A 23270-nucleotide genomic window follows, 5' to 3' on the forward strand; every position below is an offset into this window, starting at 1 on the left:
ATATATCGTGATTTTTTTCTCCCACCCCTAATGTGTTGTCAAATTTTTGAAGTTGTTTTCTGAATTAGTGGCGTTTGGGTCTTTGAATGTTTTTTTTCTTACTTGTCTTGTCGCATACAGCACACTGTGCAATTAAATTTTTTTCATCACACTCATCTGAAGAAAGTTGTCTGCTGTTTCTCTGAATTGATGAGATGATTATCTCAGCTGATTAGAAAACTGTTTTTCTTTTCTCTCAAGTGAATGCATCAACACTCACACACCAATGAGACACTGGGAATCATCTTTCTTCAGTTTCTGTTCAGTGGACGACTCCCTCCACATCATGACGTTTTATACAAAGTGCAGGTTGTGAACCAAACGTACCTTGATGTCGTCGTAGACCTGGTCCCCTGGCTCGGTGCTGTGGAGGTAGAACTTGAGGGAGTTTTTCTTGACGTCTTTGATGATCTCCACCAGGCTGTTGAACACCTCTGGCTGCAGCTGGCTGATCAGGGAGCTCAGGGCCGTGGCTGGCGGAGCGGGGACGGACTGGGAGGCCGAGCCGGGGACCAGCTCAGAGGGACGCGACGGTTCCGCGAAGGGTTCGGAGACGCAGTTTGACCCTGGGAGGCCGCTCCCTCCTTCTACATCAGACGCACGGTAGATCGTCCTGGTGATGCTGTTGTCTTGTCTGACAGTATGACCGACCGTCCTGTTGGACTCTAAAGTGTAACTTTGCTGGTGTGGCGTCTTGCCGGTGGGAGGGTGGACGACAACGGTGTTAGCAGTTTTGTGCACGGAGCCAGAAGCCGAGGTAGGGACAGATAAAGTGGCGTGAGAAGTTGGGGGCGTCCTGCTGTCGGTAGCATCAGGAAACTGTTTGCTGGCTGCATCTGGCCCCCGCGCTTCCTCTCCTCTGGGGAGAACAAGAGTCCGACTGACTGAGGCGCCGCCGTCAGCGGCAGTCAGGTCGCCACAGGGAGTAGGAACCCTATCGTCTTTGTCATTTTTAGTGTTAGCTGCTCGGATGCTGGCCACGAAGGCGCTCACCGTGTTGGCCAGCGAGGTGTCGGTGGTGGCCGGGCCGCGGCTCTGCCAGCCCTCACCGAACTCTGTCATCATGCTGTTCATGCTCTCCTGCAGAGAGCTGACGTAGTCCTGGACGGGGGGGCAGGGGTTGTAAAAAGACACGTACTGCGAGAACTGACATATGGAGGAGTTTGGGAGCGCGTGCTGAGGCGCGGCGGAGGCGGCAGGGTGCGAGCACGGTGGGAAGCTGTAGTGAATGCTCTCGTCCTGCAGGAGGAGCTGTATGTCAGAGGAGAAGTTGCCCAGATGTTTGTCCACGATGCTGTCGATGTTTCTGAGAGGACGAGCGGGAGGAGAAGAGATGCCCGCGAGTTCCCTCACGTCCCCCTTTGGCCTCCTCTCGCCAGCCGCCTCGCACTTCGAAACAACGTCTTCCACCTTATCACGCCACCTCTCTGTGACCACTTCCCCTCGTCGCTGCACAGTTTCTTTTTCCTCCTCCAGAAGTATGACATCGAACTCCTTCGCCACCCCTGCTTCTCCCTTTACCTCCTGCTGTCTGTGCACAGCAGGCGGTGAGGCGCTTGTTCTCTCTCTGGGTGGAGGCCGCATGGAGGTGAAAACAAACGTTTCCTCATTTTTCTTTTCTTTTCCCTGAGGTTTCTCTTGTCTGTCTTTGGACACTCCTACAGGGGAAACACACAACAGTGAGACAAAAAAAAAAAGGTCACCACAGAAGTCCTGAGGTTAATTGAAGAATGTGTGACTTGATGAGCTCTTTCACACCTTCATCTCAGGAAGCTCAATCCAGAAATGTATATGTGGCAAAGCAAATTTATTTTTAAAAGAAGCATAGTAGAGTAAAGAGTATAATAAAACAATATTGTAAAATAGCTTGTAACTCATAAAGTGCAAGATTTTAAAGCAGAAGTGAGTGATCCGGTCGTTTTCGCTAATGCTGCGTTCCAGGTAGGCTTTTGAAATCGTAAATTACAGCTTCAAGTCACAACTTACGACTTTGTAGCGTTCCAGGCAACCCACTCGTGTTTTTCCGACCTGTTTTACCGGTGAAAGTCACTATAACGGCCACTCGTAACTTCCGACCCGTGAAATCGTACCAGATCGAACTGGTACGACTTCACGGTCGGAAAAATACGAGTTTCCTTGAACGCACCATAACAGTCCTCGTCCCTACGTCGCCACATTCACGGCGTCCCTTGGCTGCACACAGCCCTGCATGCCGTTCTCTCTCCTCATTGGATAAAAACTGTAGGATACGATAAATGTTTTCTCCTCAGCTCAGAGCAGAGCAGAGTGACTGACAGACCCGTGTTTCAGTCCAAACACTCTATGTAAGTGATTGCTGTCGGAAGATATAACTATTTAAGACTTATATTAACACAAATATATCACTCACTTCTGCTTTAAGTTTTTAATAAGGGCAGAGAAGGGCAGAGTAGCATTTAGCTTCTTTTTAAAGCCAGTTCAGTTTTGGGCAGAGTGAATGATTTGTATGTTGCGTGTATGTGGTCTTTTCTTTGCTGCTGCTGTAACAACATAATAAAAAGTATAATGATAATAAAGTATCCTTAATTTTAACTTTAAACAGTGAGTTTACGGTGAGAAACCCTGAGGAGATGCATCAAGTAAAGGCTGAGAGCGGCTCAGGTTGTGTGAGGTTACCTGTGAACTCTCTGGAGGCTGTGGGGGGGAAACGCTCCTCGTTAGCACCGCGGTGGCCCTTATGAAGTGGGTAACGCTCGTTAGGTCCCAGGGATGGGGGCTGGGAGAGGGAGGGAGGGGGGATGGGCTGTGGAGATGGGCACTGAGAGGGGGAGAGGGGGGGACTGGGCACGGGAGATGGGCAGTGGGAGGGAGAGGCGGTGGGACTGGGCTCAGGGGACGGGCACTGAGACGGGGAGGGAGGGGGGCTGGGCTCTGGAGACGGGCACTGGGAGGGTGAAAGTGGGGGGCTGGGGTCAGGTGACGGGCACTGGGAGGGGGGCAGAAGAGGACTGGGCTCGGGGGACGGGTAGTTGAAGGGGGACGGAGGAGGGCTGGGCTGCGGAGACTGGGTGGGGCTCTTCCTGGGGGGTTTGGTTGTTGCGGTGATGCTTGTTGCCGTGGTGAGGTGCTGGAAGCGAGGGTCCTGGGGGATGTTTCTCTCTCCCTGAGTGTAGCGCTGTGAAGACAGACCTGCAGGCAGAGCTCATAGTTAACGTCAACTTTCACCTCTGAGTAAACCCCCCACCCCCAGCGGCGTGGCTCGGTGTCAGATCTCCTCCACCTGGCCGCAGACGCACTCCTGTAAACCTGGTCCCTTGTGTTTGCTCACGGGCAGCGGAGCGCCTGTTGTATTAGATCACAAGGGCTGATAGAACATTATTATGAGATATATTAGAAAAAATATTGATTACAGGCTGCATGTTGCCCATTACATCTTCTAATTAATACATCTCAGTAGACATGACGATTTCTACCTCTTCCTCATGTAAACCCTAGTTTCAGTGAACCCTAAAATATGGTTCAAACACGTGTGACACATTCTTATTAAAGGTTTAACATTTTACTCTTTAACAAAAGATTGCTTTTATTATCAAAACTAGTACATTCTTGGGAAATTCTTCTTTCTTTTCACAAGCACCTGTCAGTCCTACAGTGTTGTGTGGTGTGTGGAGCAGACCCACATGATTAACCACCAACTAACTGAAGATAAGTCTAATATTACTTTTCTCCAGTGGATCAACCAATGCAAATATATAATTTGTAAAGTAAACCCATTTTGCAGCCAGCAGAGCACAAAACAGTATTAGCCAACACATACACCTATACCTCAATCTCTGTGATGACGGGTAACAGAAAAGTGGTCAAACTGGTGAGAAATAAAAAGGGTACAATTAAATCTACCAATCTAGTGAGTATAGCTTGTCAACCTCAAAACTCACCAGTGTCTCCTGTTATCTCCACAAGGTTAGCTCTACTCAATATCAGATCACTAGCCAACAAATCCTTGTTAGTAAATGATGTCATCATGATTCATGACCTATAATCTAGACTTTTTACTTCTTAGTGAAACATGGCAACTGAATGTAGCTGTGGTACCATTCTCAATGAGGCAGCACCAACACATTTCAGTTTTATGAATAAGTGTGGTAAGAAAGGCGGGGGAGTTGCTGCCATTTTTAAATCTGTATTTCAGTGCAAGGAAACTATATTTGGTGATTTTAGCTCTTTTGAATATCTCTATTTTTTAGTAAAGGGGGATCCAAAAGTTATTTTCCTAATCATTTATAGACCACCGAGATACCCAGGAAAATTATTTGATGAGTTTGCTGAACTGCTGTCAGTTATCTGCACTGACTACAACTTTTTTTTATCATAACAGGGGATTTTAACATTCACACTAACACTAATGTCAAAAAAATGTGTTCTCTTCTTGACACTTTTGGCCTCTTCCAACATGTGAAAGGGCCCACACACACCCGAGGCCACACTCTGGATCTGGTTATCTGTAGAGGTGTTGACATTACTTCTGTGGATATCAAGGACTTGGCTCTTTGTGATCATTTGTGTGTTCTTTGACTTACAGATAACTCCAAACACTCAGTTACCCTCTATGTCTGTCTGGAAAAGGCACATAAATGAGAATACCAGTGCTAAGTTTATGGAGGCTATAGTCATTCTACCAACTGTGAGTGCAGAGACAGTTGATGAATTCCTGGATAATTTCAACTGGAAAATCTCAAATGTCATGGATACCATTGCACCAGATGACCTTGACCAGACAGAGAACACCATGGAGGAACACTATGATGGTTAAAGGCTTTGAAAACAGAATGCAAACAAAGTCTTTGTTATTTTAACCACGAGTTACTCAAGGCTAGACAGCAACACTTTTCTGAAATGATTAATAAGAACATCGACAACACTCACACTCTGCCATGGCTGATAAGCTTACAACCCCCCTAATGTCAACTCTCATAGTTATGCAGATGACACACAGATATATCTCGCACTGTCTCCAGATGACTGCAGTCCAATAGAGTCATTATGTCACTGTTTAGAGCAAGTCAAAAAATTGGATGAACCAAAATTTCCTTCAGTTAAATCAAGAAAAAACTGAGGCAATTGTTTTTGGCATAAAGAGAAGAGGGTTGCTGTCAGTAAACACCTTCAGTCACTGTGTCTGTAGAAACTAAAGACCAAGTCTGAAACCTTGGTGTGCTGATAGACTCAGATCTGACCTTCAACAGCCATATCAAATCAGTCACCAAATCAGCCTTTTATCAACTTAAGAACATATCCAGAATTAAGGGTTTTATGTCCCAAACTGATCAGGAGAAGCTTAGCTCTCTGGATGGATCACTTCCCTGGAGCCAACTTATTTTCCAAAGTTTTATGTCCCTCTATCTATCTATCTATGAATGGATGGATAACATTTCTTACATTCAATAATTACTAAGGATGACTTCATCATGAACAGTACATCCTGACAGACGGACAAACCTACCTGTTATGGGGATGAGGATCCATGGGATCATCCCCTCTACTGCTTCCTCTCCGTATCCTCCTGCTGGCCTCACCATTGCTCCTCCTCCACCTCCTCCACCTCCTCCACCTCCTCCTCCTCCTCCTCCTCCTCCTCTGCCTGCTGCTCCGTGGTGATTCATCTCCCCGCTGTGGGAGCCAGGACTGAATCCCTCCAAACTACTGACGCTGCCAGCTGTCTGATCCTACACAAACACAGTCAAAGGGAAGATTTACATACAATCTACACAATAACATGATGAGCTGTTTGTTTTGTCTGACACAACCTCTTACTGTGGTTACATGAAGTGAACTGTATATGCAAGACAATAATAATGTTCTCTCTGGCATGAAAAATAGACTAAGAAATAGAAGCAATCAATAATTAATGCAAGAAAATCATCCAACGGTGGTCCTCAACTTTCACTGATGTTTGATAAATACAAGATTTAGACCCGTGAAGTGAGCTGGGGTCTCAATACCGTATGTAGACAGTTTTGTGTTTGTGACGACGTTCAGAGCCTCCTCCCAGACTGATCCAGCAGCCAGTGCAGCGAGTCAGTGTCTGGTTGTAATGTTTCACTAGGTCAGTTACCTCCAGCTCCTCCTGTCTCCTCAGGTCAATGTCACAGTTGGTGGGCAGGCCCAGTTTGGTGGCCAGCCTATCAAATGGCCAGGACTCCTTCTGCTCCTCCTCCTGCACCTCGCCGAGGCTCTGAGCGGCCGAACCGCTTGCAGCCTGGGTAAGGCCTGTGCCATGAGCAGAGAAGCAGAGGAACTTCATTTTTAAGAGGTTAAGAGCCACTCCAGGGTCAAAAGAAGTATAACTGACTGGAAAAAGCTGAAACGTCCACGTTAGTTTGTTAGTCTAGGTTGTCCGACACAGAATCTCAACATCCCGTCACCTGTCAGCAAAGTGAGAAGTTTGGCAGCTACTTCAGATCCGTCTTCCCTCAGATCAACATCCCTCAAACCCACAGAGTCAATCACAGACGTAAGAGAACCAGGAGAGGCAGCGACTCGGCTTCCCTCCACTAGGAGCCAAGAGCAGAGAGAAAACATGTTGGTAACAGGTCACCCACTGATTAAGAAGAAAAAAACACCCACGACGAGGTACGTGTAAAGAATATGTTACTGTGTTTAGAGGCAGAATGGAAAGAAGAAAATAACACATCAGGGACCATGCAAACCCAGACAAAGCTGATGAAAAGATGAGAGAGTTGCACAAACAACACACAAAAGCCCAAAGTCCTACATTTGGTGAATCTGTGAATCTGAGTCACATTCATGCTTGAAAGGGTTATACTTTAAAGCTGCTGCAGCAACAAAATAAATCTATTACTAGAGAGTATCTAAACCCCACAGTACCTACAATACACTGGGAGACTGGCATGAGATAACTATTCAGAATGGAGAAGTCGACATATTCTCCGAGAAATCAAAAAGGCACATTTTAGTCAAAATGGGAATAAAGATTAATGACGTGTTTGTGTGTAAATAGTTCAACTTGACGACGAAGAGGAGAAACTCTCCTGACTGTGATAAAGGTTCCTGGGGGATGAGCTATGATTACTATGATTCTTACACACTTCCTTCTGCTATTTTTGTTATTTGAGCTTATACACTGCCCGTCCAAAAAAAAAAAGCTAATAGGTAAGAGCCTCCCATTGGATAATCACTGCATAGATGATTATGTTTCAGCTGGCAACAACTTATTTAATAACTTATTGGCATGCATCAAGTAAAATATCATCTAAGGAGATTGCTGAGACTACTAAAATTGGGTTAAGAACTGTCCAATGCAATATTAAAAACTGGAAGGATAGTGGGGAACCATCATCTTCAAGGAAGAAATGTGGTCCAATGTGACCACAGAGTCCAGATCTTAACCCCACTGAGAATATTTGAAAAATGAATGTAGCTCTGGATGGAAATAAATGTTGTGACATTGCAGAAGCTTATTGAAATGATGCCACAGCAAATGTGTGCTGTAAACAAAGCTAAGAGCGGTCCAACAAAATATAAGAGTGTGTGACTTTTTTTGGGGACAGACAGTGTATTTAGCCCTTTTCTAATAAATAAAAAAAGGAAATAATTATATAATTATACAAATTTCTACAAAAACATTCCTTTCCCACAACTTTACTCAGGTATCTGATTCTGATGGACAAAATCCAACCAAACTCTGATTATTCACTTTCTTAAAAAATTGTGTCCTCATTGAGTCATTAAAAAAAATGCCTTTTGTATGCTACATACATAGACGTTGACCCAGCTCCCATAGGACATGTAACCTCTCCAGCTTTATGTGCACACACGTGAGAGCCTTCTGAGCTAGAGCCTCCTCCTCGTCTCCTCACCTGGAACCTTGTCATGGCTTCCTGTTCCCCGTGTGGCCCTCAGGTATTTGAGCGTCCTCTCTGCTGTTGCCTGTTCCAGCCTCCTCTTCCTCCCTGGTGCCGTCAGCCCTCCTTCTCCTCCATCCTCCCTCCTCAGCTCATTTTCTGCTCTCCTCTTAGAGGTCATCACCAGGTCCATCAGCTGCTGGATCTGAGACACAAAGAACGAACTTTTCAGATCCCCATGTCCAGCATGAAAGAAAAAGGTTGAAGTGTTTCTAGACCAGTCTCTTTACACCAAAGTGTTAAAGAAATTATATTCGTATGTTTCATCATATCAGTCAGGCTCACCCTGATGTCACTTGTCCCGATATTTTCATCTCTAGTGTTGCCCGGCAGCTGCTTCCCTGACGACTCTCTCTGGTCTCCACAGCTCTTCCTGGTCCTCACCTGGGGCTCCTCGGGGCCAGAGTACACCTCAACCACCTGCCTGGCCCGGGCCAGCGACAGCAGGTAGAAGGCGGGGTTATACAGGTAGGAGCGCAGGTAGCCATCCATGTTCACCTGGTGGTGTTTAGGAACAGGAAATGCCTTCGCTTGCTCCTCCAGTTTGGGGTCATAGTCACCCATGGGATACTGTCGGACCTGGAGTATGAAGAAGAAAGATGTGCTCAAATGTTATGAAGCAGGAGTCGAGGTTTTATCACCCAACATCACCAGTAATCCAGGGGCTGAATATGGAGCTCAAGTCGATGACTAAATCTAATGGACAGTCACCATAGTGGTAATAATTCATGATAATGAGGATAGACAAGAAAGATTCTATAACAATAACATAAACAACATAAATAACATTAACATAAACTTTATTTTCTCAACAGTTACAAATTGTTCTTCAGGAAATCAAAAACAAGAGAAAAGAGAAAGTAGGTTACATGAAAACTGTAGACTGTCTGTGGAGCTGCAATATGCAAAGAAAACCATCATATTGTGATTGTATGGGCAGATATTATGATTGCATTATGGAACTTTTGTGTCAAGTGGCATTTTTTCTTTTCATTTTGACTTGAAAAAAGTATAAAATTGATGTTGACAAGTTTGTGGGTCTCTTACATTTTGAGAATATGATTGTTGGCCAGGATGCCTCTGTAGCAACACAACACTTATGGTGCTTAACAATGCACTTTACCTTTATGCAAAAAACACTGCAGCTACAGCGACTTAGATGTTGCACTTGGCCATTCTGTCATTTTGATTTAATTGTGATTCATTTTGCAGCACTAATTTTTTGCAGACAGACGTTCATACTGTAGAAGCGACCAGCAGATCAAATATCAAAGTCCCACAGGAATACAAGAAAAAACACATAGAGATTTGTTGATTACTATTGAAAGAGCTGTGGGTCTTACCTTGCCATCGTTCAGGCCGCTCAGGTATTCCTGTGCCTGCCGCTCCACACCAGCAGACAGCTCGGCGGGTGGGTTGGCACGGGCCTTAACAAGGGCATGATGCAACGCTGGGATAAACTGGTTCAGACGCGGCATCACCGTGGCACCCGCCTCATGGCGAGAAGGGGATATCCTCAACGCTGTGGGGAGACACAGAGGAACAACATGAACATGTGAAGTCAGTACATGTCAACTGTGGGTGTTTCAGTCTTCCTGACTGATTCCTCTGTGCTCGTCATCATTTATATCAACAGTGGGTGAAATGATTGTGTGTAAGGTAAAAAACCTCTGCTTATATGGCGACGATCCAAGAGAGAATTTCAGGCTACATCCACACCAATTCATTTTACTTTTTAAAAGCAGTAAATTTACACCTGCTATCCCAACTGGGTCTACAGGGGCAACAAAATACAATCACTGATGACCTTGTTGTTCTTGCATTCAGCTGCTGCAGTTAAAATCAACACGCTGAACTTTGACTCAAAGAACTAATGGAAACTCTACATTTAGAAAGAATATGTTTTATCATTCATGAAAAAGTGGCAGATTTTGAAAAAAAATTGGCAACCCTTGATTTCTCTTGCAGGTGGCAGGTGGAGCTTGTTCATAGTTAGTCCTGGATGGGACTAAGGAAAGGATGAGGATAAGGAGGGTATTTGTTTGCCTAAATAATGAACAAGAAATACATAGAAATTTCAAAGACCTTTACATGCTACAAATAAGTCAATTTTACCATTTATGTTGTTTATGTACGTTGGCATATTCTTTCCTACTGTAACATATGTTTAGGACTAAAATTGCACTTTTGCTCATTGTACCTTTAATTACCTCGGTTGCTCATGTGGATTCTTTTCTGTGTTGTTGGCTTCTAATCTGTTGATTAGTTTAATGCTTTTCAAATGATTGTCTGATTATACATAGGAAGCACTGACTCAGACTGAGGTTAACTATACAGGATGATTTGTCAAAATAAAAATACTTGAAACAATGAATTCTACATTTCATAAAGCTACAGCTGCCATTGCTGTTCCACACCTGTGATATTTTCTGCAACTAAAAAACACTAGAATAGGAAATCAGCTTCTTGCACATGTATGTCCACTGTACATTAACAGTTGTGTGACATATGCGGCCGTTTAGTTGTGTTGGTATGGATGAAAGTTATTTGTATAGAGATTGTTTTCATTGTAAACACTGCTTTAAATGCATACAATTAAACATATTTGAGTAGGTGTAGCCATAGCTACGGAAAATACATTAGGGGCCATTTAGGAAAAATATGAAAATGAATTGCCCTCCCTCCCATCAGCCTCTGTGTGACTCACTGGATTTGGCCACGTCTCTGGTCTCAGGGAAAACAAATAAGGCTTGAAGACACCTGCTCCAGTTCTCTCCTCTCTCTGGAAACACAAAAACATATTTGTATTTTATGTTATATTTGTACAGAGACTTTGTCCAAAATTTCATATCTAGTTTCTCACTGTTTTATGTAACTGTAAAAGTAATGTTTTAAAAAAACATGTAAAAGGAACTATTTCTTGGGCTCCGTTTAGGTGGAGGAGTGTAGTAAAACACTTCATTGTTAATAATTCGTTTTTACAATAACCAAGAGATTTGCCTGACATTGTCCGCACCATTATCCACCAGTCCACCCCATGTGCCCCGTGTCTTACCAGTGGGAGTGGCCATCTGGACGCTGGAGAGCAGAAAGAGAAACCCTCTCTCTGTGAGTGGAGTCACCAGAACCTGCACAGAAAACACACTCATTCAACAGTTGTTGGGTAATTTCCCTCATGTTCCCTTCCTTTCCTTTTTTGATTGTTTTGCTTTTTCCTTTTCTTCCCCCTTCATTGTTGTTTTTTTTCTCCTCTCTCAATTTCTCCCAGTCTTTCCATTGTACATTTCCCTAGCGTTCAGACACATACTGTCAAGAAAATGCACAAGCAAAAAACAGCTGGGCCAGAAAAAAAAAAAAAAAACAGGAATAAACTACATATCATACTCAACAATATCTCTTTCTAGCACATGTACTGTTTTCAAATTATCTCCAGTTGTTTGTTCCTTGTATTTCACTTTTTGTTAAATTTTCACAATAAAATCCTGAAAGTAGCTTGACAATGATCCATAAAAACTGTGCGCTTGTTAAAAACAGAAATACATCTCCCATAAAGTAAATAGAGGCCTTAGCAGCAGATTGACTTTAACTTATCAGCACATTAAACTGATTTTAGAACGTTTAACTAAGCACAACTCACTATTCTCTTAAACTCCAGCTCCTGCAGTAGTTTGGTGACGCTGGTTGTTGACCGATTTCTGTCAACCACTTCCAGAAGACTGGAGCAAAAGCCGTCCCTTACAACTACACAAAAACACACACAAAACACACAATACTTTTCATTGTCAGTTATTACCAAGATTCAGACAGTAAAACACTGACAACAGGAATGCCGATGGAATAGACTGTATTCTTCTGGAGGAATTTGATCATTGTGCACCATTAATCTGACCTCACCTTCTTGACTGCTGGTGTAGAGGTTGTAGGAGAACAGGTGAGAGGGAAGGAGCTTGGTCGCCTGGTCCAGCCTCAACAAACAACCAATTTTTAACTTCTCTGGTCTGAGGGAGATACACATGGAAAGACACAACACGAAGCAGATCATCTTAAAATCTGAGGCAGACCCAAATGTAGAAAGATATTTTAAGGATTGTAAAACTTTACACTCGTCTTCTTAGGAAAGTATGTCAAAGCCCTAAAGCAAAACTATGCAAACTATCATGACTAAACCAATAAGGGCTGCTGCTAATGGTGCCACTACAGAAGGGAAGTTGTTTAATGAAAACCTGATAATGTCACAATTTCCTGAGCTGAAGATGAGATAGCAAAACGCATGGACTAAATACATGAATTTCCCCCATCTGACTACAGAGCACAGCAAAGAGGTAGATTAATTTACTTACAGTCTGTGGGGGAGGAGGGGAGGAGAGAAGGAGCGAAGGGAGATCTGGAAGAGGACCTGGTCGTCTTTCACTAAATCTCCACTCCACACTGTGAACTGTGCGCGCTCTGAGAGAGAGAGTGAGAGAGAGAGTGGTTTGTGGAAATACAGAGGAGAGGACTTGCTCAAACAGTCGTCTAATGCCATTAGGTGGACACAAAGACAAGAGCTCACCTTTACTCCCCTCTGCAGATTGACTGTTTGACCTGTTCAAACACAACAGACACACAAGCTGTCAATCCACATTTAGTGCGTAGATCAACTTCCTGACTCAATGGCTGTTTCAAATTCAGAGGGCACATGATCCTCCAAAGGATGCGGCCCGTGAAATTTGGACAGTCAAAATTGTCAACTTGACACAACCCCCGCACAGTTTACATCGCTACCAGCTGTTAATTAGCTAAAGCAAATCATAACAATACATATTTCTAAATTCGCATTTTCTCTCTTGGATTGAGCTTTTTGGCATTTTTGCCAATTACCTTGAGTTCATTCAGTATTTCAAACTCTGCATTTACACACAAAAAGAATCCATTTCAACACATAATTGTTGATTGTTGATATAATACGAGCAGCAAATTTCAATTCTTTTCAAAAAGAAAACAGCCTTGCTTTGTTTTTGCTTGTACACAAAGTAACTGAAGGTTTATATGCAAATTGAAGGACATGTGGTCAAATCCATTTGATTAGAAAAAACACTTTGAAAGCATTGGCTGACACGCAGAGAAGTCTAAAGGACTTCAAGAGTCACAGAGTTAAATACAGTTAGAGAGTAAAAAAGGGAAAAGAGAAATAACCTACATTTATACGCATTTACAGTATATACTCATATACATATTTCCCTAATAAACCTACTGCTCTCTCCTCTGGCTTATTCAGCTTTTATTTAACTGTATCAGAACTATTATTGTATTTTAGTGTTGAACAGTCCAGAGCTCGATACCTGATGGGGGCCAGAGGTTTGTTGGGAAGTTGCGAGTCCTTTCCTTTGAAGTGAAAGGAGATGACAGCGTACGGACAAACCTGACGAGGCCGCTGCCGCAACTCGTCAAACGAATACTCGTAGAAGTATTGCTGAAATGTACACATGAAGATGACCATGAATACATGAAAGCTGTGATCTGAAACGTTTACAAGTCAACCCACCACCTACAGTGATACAAAACATGTGGCCTGGTCAGTGCATACTGCTCATGCAAACACTTTGTATCTGTGGTCTGAGATTTTGTGAATTATTTTGGTTTGGCATTAAAAAACTGTGATGAAGTGCTACATGGCTGTAATTACTTCTGTGTATTTCTTCACACCACAGTGGCACAGGTGTTGTATTTACCTGTGTGAGCTCGAAGGCGCGGTAGGAGGTGAGGGAGGTGACCTTGTTGGCGTTCTTGGAGATGTGGCTGTCGAAGCGAGGTGTTGGATCTAGAAGGTTCTTAATGTTTTCATAGATGCTCTTCACTTTTCCCTGAAATTAAAAAAAAAAGGGTCAAAAACTGGTTATAATTTATGTAATATAATTAGAGTTATTAAATAGGGTGGCGCCACCAAGTTCAGCGTTCGCCTGTTGTTAACATTCTCACAGAAATATTGATAATTAGCAAGGTGGAAACATTCAGCACCGGCTAAAATTGAGAAGCTGCTCCCTGAATGTTTCGTACAGTGCTCTTTGCTAATTAAGAAGACACTCAGTGCTCCCAAATGATGATGGTGATGATGATGATGAGGAGGAGGAGGAGGAGGAGGAGGAGGAAGACCAATTGCCGGCTGATTTACCTTCATAACTTTGAAGATGACAACCTCTCCCGTAGCTCCTGCAGTGAGGGAGTTCACCTGGAGGAGGTCTGAGTACTTGGACAGATACACTCCTACACACGGACAAATACACATCCACATAGACACGAGCAGAGAACAACACCACAAGATAACAGGTTATCATCTGTCCAGTGTCCACCATGCTGGTTTTGTGGCCTCTCCTTTTTGCATGCAGAAACATGAATAGAAAATGGGTATAAAAGGTAAATTCTCTACATTCTCTATGTGTTTATCTGCGTGTATCTGTTCATTGTTACCTTTACTGGGGTTTCCCAGCACTTTGATCCAGCTCTGCCCCACTAACAGCCCCTTCTCACACAGCACAGGCACCTACAGACAATCAATTCAGAAAAATAATAAAGGTTAGTTCATTTATTTCTTTGAAAGGGACAATGGGCTTCATTCATGAACCAAATTTGTTCTTAAGTCCTACTTACACCGTTTTTACGAAGGTTGTGGCATTCACGAATGTTTTCTTATCCAGGATTAGTTCTTTTCTAAGAATAAAATCTATGCACACTCAAGAGCATACTACACAGATTTTTTTTTGCGTTTTCTTCTGTTCTGCAGTTGTATAATATTATATTGATTTGATTTAGAATAATTTTCTATTTAGAATAATAATCATTTATGATGTTTTAAATAATTATTTAAATTATTTTATGGAGCACTGTGGTCTCTTAAAAAACTTCAGCACTACTACTGTTCTTTTTACGCTTGGAGTTCGGTGCTCCCTTTTTGGTTTTTCATTTGGGCATTTTAACTTTCTTTCCACTGTGCTTGATTAGGCTAATAATAACACAATGGATAATCGTACGGTTTAAAAAGAGACAACAATGGCACAACAACTAGATATCTAAATTTATATCTACAATGTGCAAGTTTTACAGTGAACGAATCCTATTCACTACTTTACTGTCTCCGCCTTGGATGTAACTGGAGAGATACTCTGTGGCTGAACTGTTGATATGTTTATAAACTAATTTGATAAAGCAATGATGATTAAAGCTTTCAAAACCAAGCAGATTGTATCTTTTCTTCATGAGACAGTGACACCACTGCACAGGCTTTTTGTCCATTATTTCTAGTGCCTGACTGTATAAGCATGTGAGGGTAAGTATAACAAGAATATGACTCAATAATAAATATCATATGATCAATAACATTTATTATTAAAAGTGTTGTTTAGTATTTTCCATATGGACATTTTTTATTTCTAAGAAATAAGTATTTTTTCAAAATAGAACAAAACTTCATCAACAGTCATTGTGCTGATTTAAACCTCCACTTCACCTTGTCAGCGTCAGCCAATAGGAAACAATAGCTCTCCTCCAGCTCCTTGTCCGTCCTGCCGTCTGCCTTCATCTCCTTCCTCTTCTCCACAAACTGAAACACAGCACACACTCACAATCATCACACATGAGCTATGCTATACTATAATAAAAGTACTTTTATCTGCATTTTCCACATTTCCTCAACTTCCTCAATAACAAAAAAAAGATGCAGTGTTTTCAGACCTCAAATAATGCAAAGAAAACAAGTTGATATTCATTTTTAAACAGACCATTAATGTTTTAATTTAGGAAGAGTTCAGATTAATATAGATGGAAATTTAATCCTGCAGCAGCAGTGATTGTTTACTGCTTTATGGATTATTTACTGATGCATATGTTATAGTTCTAAGATTTTCTATTAAAATAAAGCCAATAATGACATTTTTTGTGTTCTCTTTTTATTTGGAAAAGTACCGAAAAGTATCGAAAAACATGTTGGTACCGATACCAGTACCAAAATGTTGGTATCGTGACAACACTACTTCATATTGATCACAACCTCAATAACAGGCTTCCAGATACTTCAAATTAAACTCCACAACCTCTTGCTCAAATTGTGCAACTGCAGCTAAATTTAAACAACAGGTGAAACCATCAAAAGCCGAGTCCTGCTGTGCAGTGGCCTGTTGAGTGGAATTACATTTCCTCCAGTCCTCCACCCGTGCTGCTCTCACCTCTTTCTCCAGCAGCTCGCTGTGGACGAGGCGTGGTTGACTGTAGACGAAGCAGCCGGTAGAGCCAGCGTCCATGTAGCTGGAGGTCAGAATGGTCATCATGTCTTCAAACTCCCTGGACTCAGTGGAGACATGCTGCAGGGGAGCTGGACGACATAGAGAGAGAAGAGATGCTTTGAGCTTATAGGTTCAATGGAGAAACCCAAACATTACACCTCTATGTGGGAGATGGACCATGATTTCAAACTCAGACATTAACCTGCTGCTACGACAACCTGTCCTCTACTCTTTTGGTTTCAGCCCTCTGCCAACACTGATGTTTGGTGATAAAGGCTGGCTTACAGCCAGTGTATCGCTTCGGCACAGGGGTGTTGGGACACAGTCAATCTCTTCCAAACCAAACTGGAAAAACTATGTTTTTACGGACCTGCCATGTGCATGGTGGCATTGTCGTGTTGGAACAGGAAAGCACCAAACACAAACCACTGACAGGAATCTAGAGCCACGCTATTGTCTAAAATGTCATGACTGTAATATTAAAGTTTCCTTTGGATGTTTTGAAAACAGTGGAAAACAAACAGCAGAGCAAAGTGAATGAACACACAAAACTCTTTGCTAATAAAAAGTAATTTACCAAACTCTAGAAAAAGGTACAGTTTTTAATTTTTTATTTAAATGAGCCAATTTAATGGGTTCCACCTAAAAGAAGTTGCATATATATGTGCCATAGTTAAATGCCCTGATACTTTCAACCCCCTTCAGGTGACCCTTTCACACACGCAGACAGAAGGTGTTGGCAGCTGGGGACACACCTCCTGTTCTAACGACACCAGCAAAGTCTTTTTGAGCCAAATGTGCTGGATTCTCAGGAGACCGAAGAACCTGTAGCAGCTGCCGCCCCCGAGCGCGGGGCCAGGCGGCCTAGCTGGAGCACATGAGAAAAGGTGCTGTTGACACGCAACCACACTCACGCATGACAGAAATTTAACAATAGATGACTCGTAGTCATAGTAAAAGTAGTGCGGGAAATATTTGTGTGTGACACTGAAGGCCTTGTTCAGTTTCAGGTTCAACCTCAGGTGCACGTTTACTGTCATTCCAGTGGAAGAACATGTGGGAATAATTTATCTAATGTTAAATATGAAAGGACAAGAAAGACGACAAAATAATAAAACTTAAAAACTGCAAAGTTAAAGATTTCTATGTTCAAATTGAATAAGACAATAATTATCTACTAAGAATAATAAGTGTATGTACTCTTGTTTGTTTCAACTGATGAACAAATGTGCTCTCATCTTATTTTTCTGCATGTTATTACCATGATCTGCAACTAAATGTTGCTGTGCAACTGTGTCTGTAAGTCATATCATGCAATGGCATCACTGCAGTATCATGATGCAATCACATTATCTGTTTCCACGCAGAGCTGGAAGAAAAATAAGCTCTTGGAGTTGATGTCGTAGGAAGGTAAACTTGTATTGAGGTAAAATGTCAGCTCACTTCAGCTTTAGAGTCTGAATTAAATCACAGCAGGTAGAGGAATGGAGTAAAAGCTGGTCAGGAATCTATCCATATCAAATATCATATGTGATCGTATCAAAAGCAACGTAACTCCCTACAGAGATCTGCCAGTCTAACTTTGCCTTGATCACCTTTTAGTTTAAACACACTGGAACAGTTCATACTCCAACATCTTCATTGTTAGAGCACCCAATAAATTTGGAATTTACAAACTGGCTGTGAGAAAAAAGACAATGCTGACATGATGATCTACATGCTGAGATTAGAGAATGGATAAATTGCATTTTTAAAGGGCAGGTACGTAGTTTTGTTTATTATGAAATCCCTTTTCTATCTATGGCGAATAAATCCATCTCAGTCCACGTAGACTTGTTTCATCCTCCACATCGTCCACTGTAACCCAGTCAGTACAAAGATGAAAGATTTGTTGACTGTGGGGAAGTGAAACACATTTGCACTGACACAGCTGAGCCCATTTGAATCACATTTGACTCGATATCTAATTTTAGAATCAAGTAAAACTGGAGAACAAGTCGGATTGTGTCATTAAGGCTTACCTGTGCAGGGTCAGAGGGCGAGGGCGTCACAATGCCAACATATAGAGACGAACAACCTCACACACTCACATTCACACCTACAGCCAATTGAGAGTCAGCAGATAACCTTGTGAGCAGAGGAAGACTCCACATCAAAACACAGGATACTTCATGTACTAAATGCACTCAGTGAGTGTAGGACATGTGGCAGAGAAAGAGGAGGCAGGGTCATGAATTGAAGAAAAAGAATTGAGGCAAAAATATGGAGAACACAAGAGAAGAAATGGCTCTTAGGACGATGCCGGTGACATACTCAGGTGTCTTGTTTTGATCAACCAACACACAAAGACACAAAAATAACCAATGAATTCACAATTAAAAAATATTGTGTTTGGATTTTCCGCCAGGTTTGCTTGAAAAAACACCAAAAATTAAGTAATTCTCAAACTAGTTAGTTATTTTTCTTCTCTCAGTCAACTTCCTGATTCACCAGCTTATCATAGCAGTGCTCAAACAGATGCTGATGTCATGGAGCGCCACTCATGCATCACGCTCAGTTTCCCCCCACAATTAACTAATAAGCAGTGTTGTGGCCCCAGTGGACCTGTGCAGTCTGGGGTTAGGTCAGGCTAGCGACTAGCTGGGCTAATGGACACGTCTGGGCCTTGGGACAAGGTGGAGGAAAAACACAACATCCAGCCACACTGGGACACATTTACACTCACTGAGCAGTTTATTGGAAAACCATAGGTCCTCCTTTTGCTCTCAAAACAGACTTTTAAACACTCCTTTGAAACTCTGCTCCATGTGGACAGGACTGCATCACGTCGTTTCTGCTGATAATATACCAAAAGTCTCAACTGGATTCAGACCTAGAGGCCGGGGCGGGGAGGACACCTCAGGACATTGAACTTACTATCATTATAATCAAACCAGTAAGTGTTAACCTGCTGGAAGTAGCCATCAGAGGATGATAAAGTGTGGAGGTTGAAGTCATGAGGATCAGCGACAACACTCAAATAGGCTGATTCAACCACAACTCACTGGTAATAAGAGGGACAAAGTGAACAACCTCCACCAGCCTGGACTGTGGACACAAGGGTGGTTGTGATTCAGAGATTCATGCTGAAAAGAAAGCCAGATCCATTGGAGTGCCCCCGTGGCCCACCTTGTAGAGCATACAGCACTTGGGCTCAGTCCTTACTGCAGTGGTCATGGGTTCGCAAAAGAGATCAAACATAAAAGGCTATAGCGGATTAATCGACCGATAACCCATATCATGAACCAACAGTCCAGACAGCTCAATCAGAGTCAGCTTCCATGATACAGTGAGTGATAATGAGATGTGTGAATGGTTAGATTCCTGCGCTGTATGAATGTGTGTGTGAAAGGGTGAATGTGACCTACAGTGTAAAGCGCTTTGATAAGTGCGAGTCCATTTACCATTTACCATTTATAAATAGTCTCTGGTACACAGTGGTGTTTCTCTCTGTGGTACAAGAAGATGACTGTGAGGGATGTGCAACCACTGGAGCCAAAACTTCTGCCACCAATGGCAGTTTTTTTTTAAAAATCCCAAGGAGCATCAGTTCACAACTCATCATGTTGACCATTGTTAAGTCATGCGGGACCCTGGGGAACGACAGTCGTAAAGAGTCATGTGAGGTTGAGTTGTTTACTCGCCTGGGTATAGATGAAGGAGCAGCATTATAAATGGGAGATAAGGGGTGTCGCAGACCCCCACCCCCAGTTGGGTTTTCCACTTTTACATAGAGGGCTTCGGTTCTTTCAAATCATCTGTCCTTTAGGTGTGAATACACAGCTGAGACTGGACCTGAGAAGTTAGTCCTTCGGTGTTGGGCCATACATTTGCTTAAAGGTTGTTTCGTTTCACCAATGTATAATGTATCCCTGCATTCCTCGCTGCACTGGACAGCATGTATCAGGTTACTTTTATGAGTGTGTGGTACACTGTCTTTTGGGTGTACCAGTTTTTGCCTGAGAGTGTTACTGGGTTTTAAATATCCTCCTGAGTTTCGCTGATACCCTGGACACATATGGGATGGCTATATTTTTGCATTTCATTTCCTCAGCACCCTCAGCGTTGGTAGGTATTCTTTCTGAAGCATGTTGCTGTTTTATCAAAAGTCCAACTCAGATAGCCACAAGTTTTCAGAGCTCCCCTTAAATGTGTATGTTCTTTCACTTGGGCCTGAGTGGAAGTCGTACTCGGTACATTATCGGTTTGTGGTCCAATGGATGGTGTGAGTCAAATAGAAGGTATTGGTCTGTGTGTGTGGGTTTCCTATTGACCCCAATGTGGAGGCTCCTGTCCTCACCAAAGTGTACGTCATAATCCAAAAAAGGTAAGTGGTTATCCTCAACATCTTCTCTAGTGAACTTGTTTTTGTCCACTGAGTTGATGTGTTCACAAGGTCTGTCATCATCTGAGAGGCTGATGTGACCCTCTGTTGTTGTAGCTCATTCACCTCCAGGTTCAACAAGTTGTCCACCACGCTGAGGTGCTTTTCCACTCACCTCCGTCCTACAGGTGCGGTTAATCTGAGTAACTGAATCTTTGTAGTTATCAGCTTGATCCAGTCTGGTGCATCCCCCTCTGAGCCCTCTTCATTCATATCTCTGACGACAAACACTCAGACCAGCCTGTTTGACACTAACAATCATACTAGAGTCGTGTCAGACATTGATATTTGGTGTGAACATTAACTAAAGCACCTGACCTGTATTTGCATCACTTTCAGACTCGCACTGCTGCCACATGATTGGCACGATAACTGCGTGAGTGGGCAGGTCTACTAGTGCTCACAATAAAGCACCTGTGGAGTCACATCTAAACTTTAACCCCCCGAGCTGGCATGAAGTCAAAGAGCTGCTCAACATCGATGTCCTCGTGTAATTAAGGTTTTCAGACCTAAATCTGAGCAGCGCAGTGTCCGCCCACACCTGCAGGGCTCACTAACTTACAGTGTAAACAAACACATGTTAACGTTAGCTAGCGCCTGCTAACGAAGCTGTACTTTGGTTTAAATAAATAAACCAATAGTAAACGCACTGAGATTCATTATAAGGCATGCCCACGTTGTTATTATCACAGATTAAATGGAAAGAGGCGTTAAGGCGCTCGACAATTTGCATACATTCAAATAAAGCCACCCCGCCAACTGCTAACTAACTAGCACCCGAAAACACCGAAGCTACGTTACTACTTGTAGCCTACGTTAACGTTACACTGGGTTTATTCCGTTCATAATGTCTATAAGTTATGTGACAGCGGGGTTGGTTGTGAGCCGTGTACACCAGAAAACACGGGTTATTATGTGTAACTATGTGAGTAACTTTACCCGGCGGGCAGCATCCAGGTGACAGGTGACCGTTAGTAACGTTAGAACAACTGTAACGTCAACGTTAAACCGTCAGTAACGTCAGAACAGCTGTAACGTTAAATGACGCTCTACAACTGTTAGAGAAACTGAGGTGTTCTTTCTGTGTTGTTGTTTTGTTGTTTACCGAAGTGCAGACAGGTTCAGGAGATCCACCCACCTCTCTTCTCCTTGGTCTTCCTCGGTATGTGGAACTTCTTCGGCTCCATGGGCATATGCCTCTGATGGAAGAGTTGAGTCGCCGAGTTCCTCCTCTCCATCCTCCCCCCGGCAGCACCCACCCTCTCCAGCCCGGCCAGAGCCTCGCTCGGCGGCTGGAGGATCTCGACCACCTCGCCATCTTGCAGGCTAACGTTAGCTCCGAGCTCCGCGGCTCCAGCAGCAGCAGCAGCAGCAGCAGCAGCAGCAGCAGAAGACACCCTCCTCGGACGGGCTGACACCCTCCGAGCCAGGATGTCGTCCATAGTCGGATTCCGCAGCGGACCCGCGCCCCTCGTCCTCACCGTCGCACCGTCTCTGTGATCGAGCCCCGGGAAGACGCCGCTGTTACCTCCGGACGATGCCGCAGCAGCGCAGGAACTCCGACCGACACACAACCCGCGCCATGTTTCCTGAGAGCAGGTCTTCTTCGCTGAGGCTTCATCACGGCCGCTGGTGAACTGGACACTGCTTTACTGCCATCTCCTGGATATTCATATTAACTACAATATCAACTCTAAATGGAAACGAGTTTCCCTAACATAATAAACAACTAGCCTAGGTCAATTCAGATTAAATAATTACAGAAAAGCTTTATTTCTCTAAGGGTCCTATGTTTCCCGCTTTTCCCCAAAAGGGTCCTGTTTCTCCGCTGTGACCGGACTGGGGAACATAGGACCCTTTTTTAGAAAGAGGGTCCTATGTTCCCCGCTTTTCCCCAAGAGGTGAAGTGGAGCTGTGAGTGACTTGGCATCATAGATATTTTTGCCTATTTTTGAGAGAGAAGTTGAGTTGTGACTTTGAGTGAGAAGTGTAATTGACCCATTGGTTGGGTTTAGGCAATGAAGAAAGAGTTGGTTAAGTTTAGTAAAAAAGACCAGGTAGAGGCTTTACAGGCCAGATAGGCTGTAGATAGAGTCCAGATAAGTAGAGAGAGTCCATCGACCAGCAACAGCTTTTAACAGTGGGGAACATAGGTCCCTTTTTGGGAAAAACGGGGAACATGGAACATAGGACCCGGGGAACAGGTAGCTACCCTCTCATATGGGACATAAAATGCTGAGGGGACAATTCATATATTACCAGCCAATCACAAAAACAGATTTTGAATTGTTGCCATAACACCTCTGGTCAGAAAACAATCAATTTGATCATTGGATTGTAATATGTATGTAAATATTTTGTAAAATGATTTGGCAATAACACACCTACTAGTTCTTGATGAAACTTTGAAGGAGACTCAGGAGGGAAATTCAAGAGCAGTGACATGTGGAATTTCATTTTTGCCAGAAACACGGGCTTGATGTTGTGTTTTAATATTGTTTTCCCCTCAGTCCCCTGAAGCCATTGATTTCCATTAATTTACAGATGTTAAAAAATGGTCCACTCTTGAAACTTGAACATTGGATCATTTTCACTGACCCTTTTCTTTCCAGAGAGGAAACAAATAGCCTACAAATGTTGAACATAAAT

At 43.1% G+C, this 23270-nt stretch overlaps 1 protein-coding gene across 1 annotated transcript in view; it reads right to left on the bottom strand.

Annotated features, from left to right (window-relative positions):
- The window catches only part of tasora (transcription activation suppressor a), a 28922-nt gene extending 6729 nt beyond the window's left edge, over nucleotides 1–22193 (bottom strand). Inside the window, exons 1-21 of the mRNA XM_083972141.1 lie at nucleotides 21760–22193; nucleotides 16142–16287; nucleotides 15427–15519; nucleotides 14391–14463; nucleotides 14095–14186; nucleotides 13655–13786; nucleotides 13265–13395; nucleotides 12496–12527; nucleotides 12284–12389; nucleotides 11838–11941; nucleotides 11581–11684; nucleotides 10999–11071; nucleotides 10651–10725; nucleotides 9287–9465; nucleotides 8229–8522; nucleotides 7899–8088; nucleotides 6444–6572; nucleotides 6134–6288; nucleotides 5522–5744; nucleotides 2695–3207; nucleotides 367–1697 (exon numbers count right to left, since the gene is read on the bottom strand). Coding sequence (XP_083828267.1) covers nucleotides 367–1697; nucleotides 2695–3207; nucleotides 5522–5744; nucleotides 6134–6288; nucleotides 6444–6572; nucleotides 7899–8088; nucleotides 8229–8522; nucleotides 9287–9465; nucleotides 10651–10725; nucleotides 10999–11071; nucleotides 11581–11684; nucleotides 11838–11941; nucleotides 12284–12389; nucleotides 12496–12527; nucleotides 13265–13395; nucleotides 13655–13786; nucleotides 14095–14186; nucleotides 14391–14463; nucleotides 15427–15519; nucleotides 16142–16287; nucleotides 21760–22063 — 4479 coding nt within the window. The 5' untranslated portion in view covers nucleotides 22064–22193. The remainder of the gene's footprint in view (nucleotides 1–366; nucleotides 1698–2694; nucleotides 3208–5521; nucleotides 5745–6133; nucleotides 6289–6443; nucleotides 6573–7898; nucleotides 8089–8228; nucleotides 8523–9286; nucleotides 9466–10650; nucleotides 10726–10998; nucleotides 11072–11580; nucleotides 11685–11837; nucleotides 11942–12283; nucleotides 12390–12495; nucleotides 12528–13264; nucleotides 13396–13654; nucleotides 13787–14094; nucleotides 14187–14390; nucleotides 14464–15426; nucleotides 15520–16141; nucleotides 16288–21759) is intronic.
- Between the last annotated feature and the right edge of the window lie 1077 nt (nucleotides 22194–23270).

This window comes from Trachurus trachurus, assembly GCF_905171665.1.
Source record: "Trachurus trachurus genome assembly, chromosome: 5".
Taxonomy (NCBI): Eukaryota; Metazoa; Chordata; class Actinopteri; order Carangiformes; family Carangidae; genus Trachurus; species Trachurus trachurus.